At 38.5% G+C, this 11,908-nt stretch overlaps 1 protein-coding gene across 1 annotated transcript in view; it reads left to right on the top strand.

The window, feature by feature from the left end:
• Positions 1-2,838: 2,838 nt before the first annotated feature.
• The window catches only part of TMA16 (translation machinery associated 16 homolog (S. cerevisiae)), a 37,981-nt gene continuing 28,911 nt past the window's right edge, over positions 2,839-11,908 (top strand). Inside the window, exon 1 of the mRNA XM_008581632.1 lies at positions 2,839-2,938. Within this exon, the coding sequence (XP_008579854.1) occupies positions 2,936-2,938 (3 nt within the window). The 5' untranslated portion in view covers positions 2,839-2,935. The remainder of the gene's footprint in view (positions 2,939-11,908) is intronic.

Raw genomic sequence — 11,908 nt, 5'->3', positions numbered from 1 at the left:
GGGCCGGCCCGGTGGCGCACTGCTACAGTGCGCCGCTTGGGAAGCGCGGCGGCGCTCCCGCCGAGGGTTCCGATCCCACATACAGACCGGTTCCCGCTCACTGGCTGAGCGAGGTGCGGGCGCAGCACCGAGGGTTGCGATCCCATTGCCGGTCCCGGCCCGGTAAGGGCGCGACACTGAGGGTTGTGATCCGTTGCCAGTCACGAAAAAAGACAAAAAAAAAAAAAAAATTGTACTGTGGTCAAATCTTCCATATCATTGTTGATAATTTATCTGCTTATTCTATTAATTATTGAAAAAGGCATGTTAAAATTCCCACCAAAGTTGTTGGGTTTTCTATTTCTCTTTGAAATGTTATTAGCTTTTCCATTATATATTTTAGGGCCATATTACTACTCATAGCTGCATGTGAATTTAAAATGGAAACTTTTTATCACTCTGAAATGATCTTTGTTACCCACCATCCTTTTTGCCCTTAAGTCTATTCCGTATAACATTAATATATCCATACCAGCATTCTTTCAGTTAGTTATTTGCTTAGCATACCTCTTTCGATCTTTCATTTTTATTTTTTTTATTTCTTTATATTTTAGATGTGTCTTATAAACAGGACATAATTGGATGTTTTAAATCCAGCCTGTTCAGTTGGTTAGAGCGTGATCTTGATAACACCAAGGTTAAGGGTTTGGATCCCCTTACTGACCAGCCATCAAAAAAAAAAAAAAAAAAAAAAAAAGGAATCTGACATATATTTTTTTAATTGGGGGCAGTCAGTCTTTGATTACTGTTTTATGGATTTAAGTCTACTGCCATATTTTTGTTTTTTATTTAACCTTCTGTCTTAAGTTTTATTTTTTTTTATTTCTTTGGCTTGAATTATGAGTATTTTTTAATCATTCAATTTATTTTATTTCCTCTACTTGTATGTAATCTGTATAGTTATGCACCATTTCTATTCTTTCAGTGGTTACCTTAAAATTATGCACACATTCTTATTGTATCACCTAATGTTAATCAATACTTAACCCTCACACACGCATACAACATATACACAGGCATACACACACATTTTAGTATATTTGTTAAAGTACAGGAAAATATCTCTTTGTCTCCAAATCATCTATAGTGGTTATGGGGGTGGGGAGGATATTGAATTGGGAGGGTTCATTCTGCTTATAATAGCGGTGCACCTACACATTAAATTATGATCAAATATTAGCCATTATTATTTTTCCTCTTATTCTGTATAATTCATTATTTGCTACAGTGTATTTTGGATATGTACAGTATATATTGAACATTTCCGTAATTAATGTTATTTAGTGGTGGAATCTGAATGAGGAAAATATAGTCTTTTATTTTCAGAATCCAACTAAAACAAAAAAAAAAAACAAGTTTTAGGACAAATAGTACACATGATGTGTTGAGTTGCTGGCAATTTGAAATTTTGGAATGGCACAGAAGTAGGTAGGAATTTTTTGATCAACAGAGCAATTAGTAACAGCTGAAACAGCCAGAATGAGGATAATGCTTAATAAATTTGCACTGACACAGAACTCAGTAGTCTAATTTGCACTGGGCCAGATTTAGGGAATGAGATAGGGTGGGTGAAAGACGCTTCACAGGAAGTGGTTGGAGTGTGGAGTTAGTAAACATTCTGGAGGAATTGAAGCCCTCAATAGAGAACGGTCTCCACAGCATATATTGCAAGGGTGACCTTCATTGTGTAGAGTCACGCAGAATGCACTTTCACACACTTAAAGGCCAGGTGAAAATGCCTTGCGCCTACATTCAGGAATCTTCTGGCTACACATTCTTGTTTACAATTTAAAATATTTTTTAAAAATGTATTTATCTGTCGACTAAACATATGTACTTGCATAAACATATCCAGGCACACCCGACTTCATCCTGCCAGGAGCTTCTTCCCATGCCTACTTTTCTCTTATCATTCAGGTCTCTGCTCAACTGCCATTGCTATTTGCTTTTTTTGGCGGCTGGCCGGTATGGGGATACGAACCCTTGACCTTGGTATTATCAATCCCGCCGTCTAACCAATTAACTATCACATCTAGAAGAGGATTTTTGGAGACCACCACCTCACCAGCTTTATTTTCTTCAGAGTGCTCGCACTACTTTGATTTTTTTTTGCCCGCTCCCCCGCCCTCCACCCGCCCCCTCCGCACCCCCACCCGTGAGCTGAGTTGAGGGCGGGGATGATACTGTCGGAGAATCTCCAATGCCTGCAAAATAGCAGGTGTTAAATAAATATTTGTTGAATGAATGCACTATGAAACTCTAGCCAGGATAGGTAAAACAAAGACGTCTACATGCTGTGACAAGAAAACTGCAAACTGGGTTGGAAGTGGCTTTTACGGATGAAGAAACTACAACCATGTTGGGGAAAAGCCTTGCCCGGGGTAACCCGGTGCAGGGAAGAGCACAGGGCAGGGCCCTCTGCCGCACTAGGGCGCGGGCCACCTCTGAGCAGCCCCCCTGGGAGGAAGGGAGCCCCCTCGGGGAACCTCTCAGGGAAAGACGTCGCTGGGCTCTGGAGTGGCGCACCGGGACTGGGTTTGGGGACGCACCGCGATTAGCCGGACTGTGAGGCGTCGCTGAGCCTCGCATTCCGCGCCGGGCCAAGTTCACAATCCGGCCGCAAGCTTCCCTCTGCCGCGCCCGCGAACGCGCAGGGACTGCGGTCCACGGGGCCAGGGCTTCCGGGTCCAACCCGGGCGAAAAAGACGAGGTACCAGTTTCCGGGGAAGTTTTAGAGAGAAGCGCTCGCCCTTCCCTTTCCGGTTCGGGGCGCACCGGCTTTTCTGGCTCCACGTGGGTTGGGGCCGGGCTCCTTGTGTGAGCGGCTGCCGTGGCTGTTGGGGAGACCGTCCGGGTCTGAAGTGCGGAGGTCCTCAGTGGCCGCGAGGACGTCACCATGGTGGGCCCCCTCCCGCTCCCCTGAACCCGCTTGTTTGGTTCCGTGGAAGGCTCCTGCGGAGCAGGCAGGGAACGGGGACGGTCGGGAACCTGGCAGAAGGAAGGAGGCAAACTGATTCTGTTGGGCGGTGGAGCGGGGGTCGCGGGTGCCGGGGAAGCAGCCGGGAAGTGGGTCCCAGGCCCGGCTTACTTACCTTACAGTTCCGCGTCTCAGTGCCGACAGTGCCCACTTTCCGCCCTGCCACGCTTCTCCTCTTGCCTAGCTTCTCCCTCGTCACTGCCTCCGGGGTAGGGGGGGACCCGCACCTTTTATTGCCTCTACTCACTGGTAAACGTATGGGGGGACTTCCGCAGAACTCTTGAGCGCGGCGGCCCCACACACCTGTCCCCCCGCCTCCCGCCAGGTGTGCACTCGTGGGCTCGTCCCATCCGCGGTGTCCATTCACCACCCTTCAGGGACCCGTTTCTGCCCCAGACCTTGCCTCTGCTTTCCCATTCCTGCCATGGCACCGAAGCTGTTTTGTTTTTATTAGGAACTGAGTAAATAAAGAGTGTTTATAAAACACATTTAAGTATAAGGTTTATTAGTATAAGGAACCCTGTTACCCATTATGCAGTTTAAAAAATACTCGTCAAAAACAACATAGCTTTTGAAAGCCTCTGTATTCCCCTCCTTGAACATATAACCATCAGGAACCCCTCAGAGGTAAACAGTATCTACATTTTGTATTTATAATTCCCTTACTCTTCTTTATTGTTACTACTTATATTTGTATTCCAAAGCAGTATGTTGTTTCTTCTTGCTTTTTTTTGTTCTTGAGAATCATTCTTCAATGGGAACATGTTTTATACCTTTTCATTATTAAGTTAGTTTTTAATAAAAAAGACAACATAATCAGAAAAAGTTTATAACCTGGTAAAAAGTTATGATACTCACGCCACAATGTCTTTATGCTTTTTCTTTATCTTTTCCTTTTCCTTTTTTTTTTTTTTTTGTTTTTTTTTGTTTTAGATTCTACGCGTTTGTGTAAATTCAGTGTGTGCTTATCAGTATGCTTCTGGAATTTCCAAACCTTTGTAACATAGTTTTCCTTTCAGAACAGAGCACTGAAGAAATTCGGTATGATTGTGTTTGAGCGATTTCGGAGGTTGATTGGCATTTGACTGTAGTTGTCCCTTCACTTTTATTAGGCTGTATAGTACAAGTGTATTGCTTTAGCATAAAAGTCAGAAGAGTGGAGTATAAATCTTTTCTTACTGGCACATTTCTGGCCCTATCATTTTTCTGGTACAACTTCTCAGTGGTTCTGCATCCTCTTCAGTATAGCTCGGAATACGGTCGTAGGGGACAAATTTGCTAAATGGCTGTCTTGGTAAAATTACTTAACCTCTCATCTATTTAATTGTGATCACAATACTACCTACCTGACAGAATTGTTATGAAAATTAAATGTAAAGTACTTAGCCTAGTGTCTGGCACTTTTATTATTAACTTTGGTAATAGAAGTAAATCGTAACAGTATAGCTTTTGTTACTTTGTTCATTTATGTTCCCGTGAATCTTTTCTGTAGCTACATATCTTTTTCAACAACATGAAGAATCTTTTCAGATTAGTCCATCCCCCTCAGAATGTCTTTATTCTGCATTAGAGAAGTTTTTAGTGGTTTTAAGTTTGGTTCTTACAATGCTTTTAGGCATTCAGGAGTATACCCTTTTTAAAATTTAATTTAATTTTATCAATATACAATGTGATTGATTTTTGTGGCACATTACCAAATCCTCCTTACCTCTACCTTTCCCCACTCCCTCCCACCAGCCTCATATCTGTTTGCTTGTCTTAACAACATCAAGGTATTGTGATTGTTGTGTCTTCTTCCCTCCCCCGTGTTTGTTTGTGTATTGTTTATTTATTTTTAGCTCCCACAGATAAGTGAGAACATGTGGTATTACTCTTTCTGTGCCTGACTTGTTTCATTTAATATAATTTTCTCCAAGGTCCATCCATGTTGTTGCAAATGGTATTATTTCAATCTTTCTTATAGCAGCATGATATTTCATTGTGTAGATATACCACATTTTCCATATCCACTCATCTGATGATGGACATTTGGATTGGTTCCAACTCTTGGATATTGTAAATAGTGATACAATGAACATTGGAGTACAGGTATACCATCGACTTGATGATTTCCATTCCTCTGGGTATATTGTCAGCAGTGGAATAGCTGGGTCATATAGTAGATCTATCTGCAATTGTTTGAGGAACTTCCATACCATCTTCCATAAAGGCTGCACCATTTTGCAGTCCCACCAAGAGTGTAGGAGAATTCATTTTTCTCCCTAACCTCACCAGCATTTATCATTCACAGTCTTTTGGATATTCGCCATCCTAACTGGAGTGAGATGGTATATCATTGTGGTTTTGATTTGCATTTTCCAAATGCTGAGTGATGTTGAGCATTTTTTCATGTGTCTCTTGGCCATTTGTGTATCTTCCTTTGAGAAATGCCTATTTAGCTCATTTGCCCATTTTTTAATTGGGTTACTTGTTTTTTTGCTGTAAAGTTGTTTCAGTTCCTTGTAAACTCTGGATATTAATCCTTTGTCAGTTATATATTTTCTCCCACTCTGTTGGTTGTCTTTTAACTGTTAATTGTTTTTTTGCTGTGCAGAAGCTTTTTAGTTTGGTATAATCCCATTTGTTTATTTTTCCTTTGGTTGCCCGTGCTTTTGGTGTCATATCCATGAAGGCTGTGCCCAGTCCTACTTCCTGGATTGTTTCCCCTATGTTTTCTTTAAAAAGTTTAATTGTTTCAGTGTGTATATTTAATTTTTAATCCATTTTGTGTTGATTTTGGTATATGTTGAGAAGTATGGGTCTAGTTACATTCTCCTGCATATGGATATCCACTTATCCCAGCACTATTTGATGAAGAGGCAGTCTCTTCCCCAGTGTATCAGCTTGGTGCCTTTGTCAAATATCAGATGGCTGTAGGTGTGTGGGTTGATATCTGGATTCTCTGTTCTGTTCCATTGATCAGTGTGTCTGTTTTTATGCCAGTACCGTGCTGTTTTGGTTATTATAGCTTTGTACTATAGTTTAAAGGCAGGTAGTGTTATGCCTCCAGCTTTATTTTTTTGCCCAGAAGTGCTTTGGCTATGCGTGGTCTTTTGTTATTCCATATAAATGTTAGGGTAGTTATTTTCCATTTCTGAGTAAAATGTCATTGGAATTTTGATGGGGATTGCATTGAATATGTATATCACTTTGGGTAGTATGGACATTTTCACAATGCTGATTCTTCCAATCCAAGACCAGGGGATATCTTTCCATCTTCTTGTGTCCTCTTTAATTTCTCTCAACAGTGGTTTGTAGTTCTCATAGATATTATTCACATCCTTGGTTAACTCTATTCCTAAGCATTTTAATTTTGAGTGGCTATTGTAAATGGGCAAGCTTTCTTGATTTCTCTTTCTGCATGGTCACTATTGGAGAATAGAAATGCTACTGATTTTTGTTTGTTGATTTTGTTTTCTGCAACTTTGCTGAAATCATTTATTGACTCTGCGAGTTTTTTTGTAGAGGCTTTTGGCTGTTCAATATATAGGATCATGTCATCTGCAAACAGAGACAGTGTGACTTCATCTTTTCTAATCTGGATGCCTTTTATTTCCTTCTCTTCTCTGATTGCTCTGGCTAGTACTTCCAGCACTATGTTGAATAGGAGTGGTGAGAGTGGACATCGTTGTCTAGTTCCTGTTCTTAAAGGAAAAGCTTTCAGCTTTTCCCCATTCAGGATGGTATTGGCAGTGGGCTTATCATATATGGCTTTAATTATGTTGAGATACTTTTTGTCTATACCTAACTTGTGGAAAGTATCATGATGAATGTTGAATTTTCTCAAATGCTTTTTCAGCATCTATAGGGATGATCATATGGTCTTTATGTTTCATTTTATTGATATGGTGTATCATATTTATTGATTTACATATGTTGAACCAACCTTGCATCCTTGGGATGAATCCCACTTGATCATGGAGTATAATTTTGCATATGTGTTGTTGTGTTCTGTTAGCTAGTATTTTGTTGAGGATTTTTGCATCTATATTCATCAAGGATATTGGCCTGTAGTTTTCTTTTTTTGTTGTATCTTTGTCTGGTTTTGGTATCAGGGTAATGTTTGCTTCATAGAATGAGTTTGGGAGAATTGCCTCTGTTTCAATCTTTTGAAATAGTTTATAGAGAATTGGTGTCAATTCCTCTTTGAAGGTTTTGTAGAATTCTGCAGTGAACCCATCTGGTCCTGGGCTTTTCTTTTTTGGGAGCCTTCTGATAACAGCTTCAATCTCTTTTATTGTTATTGGTCTTTTCAAATTTTCTGCATCTTCTTGGCTCAGTTTTGGTAGTTTGTGTGTGTCCAGAAATTTATTTGGTAGTTTGTGTGTGTCCATTTCCTCCAGATTTTCAAGTTGATTGGCATATAGTTGTTTATCGTAGTCACTATTGATTTCTTGTAACTTTGAGGTATCAGTTGTAATGTCACATTTTTCATTTGTAATTTTTGTCATTTGGGTTTTCTTCCTTCTTTTTTTAGTTTGCCTTTTTAATGGTTTGTCAATTTTATTTATCTTTTCAAAAAACTAACTTTTTGATTCAAGATCTCTGTGTTGTTTTTTGGGTTTCTATTTCATTAAGTTCTGTTCTGATCTTAATGATTTCTTTCTATCTGCTCACTTTGGGTTTGGACTGTTCTTGTTTTTCTAGTCTTTTAAGGTGAAGTATTAGGTGGTTACTTGCCATCTTTCCATTCTTCTGAAGTAAGCATTTAATGCAATAAATTTCCCCCTTAGTACTGCTTTGGAGTATCCCACAGGTTTTGGTATGATGTATCATTGTTGATGTATCATTAGTTTCAATAAATTTTCTGATTTCCTGTTTGATTTGTTCTTGGACCCTTATGTCATTAAGTGTTTGCTTTATAACACAATAGTGTTTGCTTTGTAAATCTGTCTGCTCCGATGTTGGGTGTGTATATATTTATGATTGTTATTTCTTCTTGATGGGTCAATGCTTTTATCATTATATAGTGGCCTTCTTTATCTCTTTTAATGGTTTTTGGTTTAAAGTCTATTTTATCAGATATAAGAATAGCTACTCCAGCTCCTTTTTCATTTCTATTTGCATGGTAAATCTTTTCCCATCCTTTCATTGTTAGTCTATGTAAGTCTCTATAGGTGAGGTGGGTCTCTTGAGGGCAGCATATAATTGGGTCCTCTTTTTAATCCAGTCCATCAGTCTGTGTCTTTTGTGTTGGGAATTTAATCCTTTTATATTAAGAGTTGTTATTGAAAAGTGTTGATTTACTCCTAGCATTTTAGTGATTTTTGTTTGGATGTCTTAAGTGTCTTTTGTTCCTTTTTTTTCTGATTTATTGTTTGTCTTCTGTATTTGTTGGTTTCTTGGGGTGGTAGATAAACTTTTTGTTTGTTTGTGTCTCTTCATTGTTGGCATTTTTATTGTACTAGTGGGTTTTGATTTTGCTTGAGTGTTTATGGCAGTGGTAGTTATTTTTCAGGTACTAAACCCAGTACTCCCTTGAGAATTTCTTGTAAGGGTGGTCATGTGGTAGTGACTCCCACAGTTTTTATTTGTCTGGGAAATATACTATTTGCCCTTCATTTTGGAAGGATAGCCTTGCTGGGTAAAGCATTCTTGGCTGGCAATCTGTCCTTTAGTATTTAGAATATATCATCCCATGCCTTTCTGGCTTTTAGGGTTTGTGATGAACAGTCTGATTGGGGCTCCCTTATAGGTGACTTGACACTTCTCTCTTGCAGCTTTTAATATTCTCTCTTTGTCTTTGAGTTTTGCCAGTTTGACTCTAACATGTCTGGGAGAGGACCTTTTGGGGTTGAATATGTTTGGGGATCTTTGAGCTTCCTGAATCTGAAGATCTGTGTCTCTTCCTATACCTGGGAAGTTTTTTGCCACTATTTTGTTGAACATGCTTTCAATGCAATCTCCTTTTTCCTTCTCTTCTGGAATACCCATGACTCGGATATTTGAGCTCTTAAAGGTTGTCTGATATCTCTCTTAGATTTTCTTCAATGTTTTTCTTTTTTTCTTTCTTTTCTTTTTCTCTTTTTTTCTCTGCCTGTTTTATTTTAAACAGCCCGTTTTCATTGTCAGAAGTTCTCTCTTCTACTTCTACAAGCCTGCTGGTTAAACTCTCTGTTGTGCTTTTTATTTGGTTGAATGAATTCTTCAGCTCTGCAAGCTCTGCTACATTCTTTTTCAGGGCATTGATTTCCTTGTACATTCCTTCTTTCAGGTCCTGTATACTTTTCCTCATTTCATCATGTTGTCTAGCTGAGTTTTCTTGTATCTCAAAGTTCCTTGTCAGACATTTCTAGGGCTTCTTGTTCTGTAAGATCTTAAACTTGAGAGTTATTACCCTTTGGTGGTGTACTTTCTTGATTTTTTACATTTCTGGTGTCTTTCCTTTGTTGTTTAGTCATTGTGGCAGGGGATTTCATGGTCCACTTGTTCAACCCTATTGTCTGGCTAGGATCTTGCCAGGACTGCCATTTTGGCATGGCTGCCTTGGTGCCTGTGGGTGGGAGGCTCAGGCCACTCTGTTCTGTGCGCTCTTGCTTGGGCTGGGGGCCGGTCTGGCAGAGGGGCTTGACCGGGGGAGGTGCTATGTGTTCTGGCATATGTGTGCCTCGGGGCATGTGGTCGCTGCCGCTCTTGGGCCTCTCTGGGCAGACCTCTCTGGTCAGCGTGCACATGCCTGGGCTGGTAGGGTGGTCGTGAGTATACTTTTTACGTAAGCATATTATTATAGAGTTTAAGTGAGCTGTTTTTCCCCCCCACTTTGTAGGTTATAAACCATTAAAAAGTGTGCCTTCATCCTTTGGTGATTATATCATTGTACGTTAATGTGGGCATTAACTGCTACTAAGTACTTACAAATTCCTTAATGGCAGGAATTGTCTGCTGTTGGGTTCACACCTATAAATGAGTTACAACAACAAATCAATTTAATAAATCTCAAGGAGACTATGTTAGTGAAATCTTCCTCCTCAAAGTTAGTAAAACTAAAGAAAAACATTAATAAGAATCTATGTAGCATACCAACCTTTTTTGGAACAATGTTAGATGTATATGGTTAAAAAAAATCAGTAAAAAATGATTGTCCATGAAAAGTGTATTAATCTACTATTACTGCTTTAAAAAATTAATACAAATTTAGTGCCTTAAGAAAACACAGATTCGTTTTCTTATGTTTTTGGTGGTCCGAAGTCCAGAAATGAGTCTTACTGAGATAAAGTCAAGGTATTGGTAGGTCTGTCTTCCTTCAAGGAGATCCAGTGAAGAATCTGTTTTGGGCTTTTTGTTTTGTTTTGTTTTGGTTTTTGTTTTTCCAATTTCTAGAGACCATTTTCATTCCTTGGCTCTTGGCTCTTTCCATCTTCAAAATGAGCAACATAACGTCTTCACATCTTCCTCCAGAGAAAGTCACATCTCCTTTTTTGACAATGATTCTCCTGCCTCTGTTTTATAAGGATTCTTAGGATTATATTGGGCCCTCGTGGATAATCTAGGATAATCTCCCCATCTTAATATCTTTAATCACATTTGCAATATATGGTAATATATATTTTACTACAATTTTGCCTTGTAAGTATATTCATAAGTTCTGGGAGAATTAGGGCATGGATGTTTTGGGGTGTTTGGGGGGGGCATTGTTTTGACTACCACAAAAAAGTAAATCTTCCTCCAGTTCTGTTGCCTAGTACCCAAGTTCACCTGAGAAACAACCAGTTATCAGTTTCTTGGCTGTCTAGTCAGATATTTTATATGCATTTATAAGCATATATGTATGTCCTCTAACCATCTCCCTCCTTTGTATACATAGACTGCACTAGACACATTCCTATGCCCATTGCTTTTTTAGTCTTACCCATATCCTAGAGATCAACCCATGTAAATACATATAGATCTAACTCTTGCTTTTTGAACAGCTAATATTCTACTTTTTGCTTTTACTGTAATTGATTTAAAAAGATTGATGATGTTTGTGTAAATGTTTCCATTCTTTTGCTACTACAGACACTGCTACATTGATCATTATTTAGTACATGTGTATGTAAATATGTATGTATATAGAATAAATTAGCAGAAATAGAATATCTTGGGGGAAAGACATGTGCCATTTTTATCTTGATGGGAACTATCAAATTGACCTCTAGAATACTGTACCAGTTTGTACTCCACTGACTTATGAGACTCCTAACTCACCCTCACCGTCACTAATGCAATGCTAATTTTGTATCTTTGTCAGTCTTATAACATTAACTATTCTATTTTACTGAAATTTTAATTTACATTTCTTTTAAGTTAGACCACACATCTTAACCCCTTTTCTCCCTCCACCCCCACATAGGAATCAGAACCCTTGACTTTGGTGTTATGACACCACACTCAAACTCTTTTCAAACCTTTAAAAAAACATTTATTTTTACTCTTTCTGTGACTTGTGTGCATTCTTTTTCCTGTTTTTACTTTATGTTGCTGATTGTTTTCTTATTAATCTTATAATAGTGTTTTTCTACTAAGGAAATTAGCTCTTTTGTGTTGCAATTTTTATTTATTTATTTATTTATTTTTTGGTATTTTGTCTTTTGACTTGGTTTATATATTTTACAGTCCAGGATTTTAAATTTTATGTAGATTGGTTATTTTAAATCTGCTGGATTTTATGTAATGTTTAGAAAGACCTCATTTCAAGATTCATCTACAAACAAACAAGAAAATCTTTTTTTCTAGGACCTGCATGGTTTAATTTTTTATGTTTAAATGTGATCCATGAAGAACTTAACCATACTACTTCATCTTACTTACTAGATTTATTGTGTACTTCTTTTTTTTTTTTTTTTTTTTTTTTTTTTTTTTTTTTTTTTTTTT

Source organism: Galeopterus variegatus, unplaced genomic scaffold, assembly GCF_000696425.1.
Source record: "Galeopterus variegatus unplaced genomic scaffold, G_variegatus-3.0.2 Scaffold2415, whole genome shotgun sequence".
NCBI lineage: Eukaryota > Metazoa > Chordata > Mammalia > Dermoptera > Cynocephalidae > Galeopterus > Galeopterus variegatus.
Note: the sequence above shows the minus strand (reverse complement) of the source record. Positions and strands in the feature narration are given on the sequence as shown.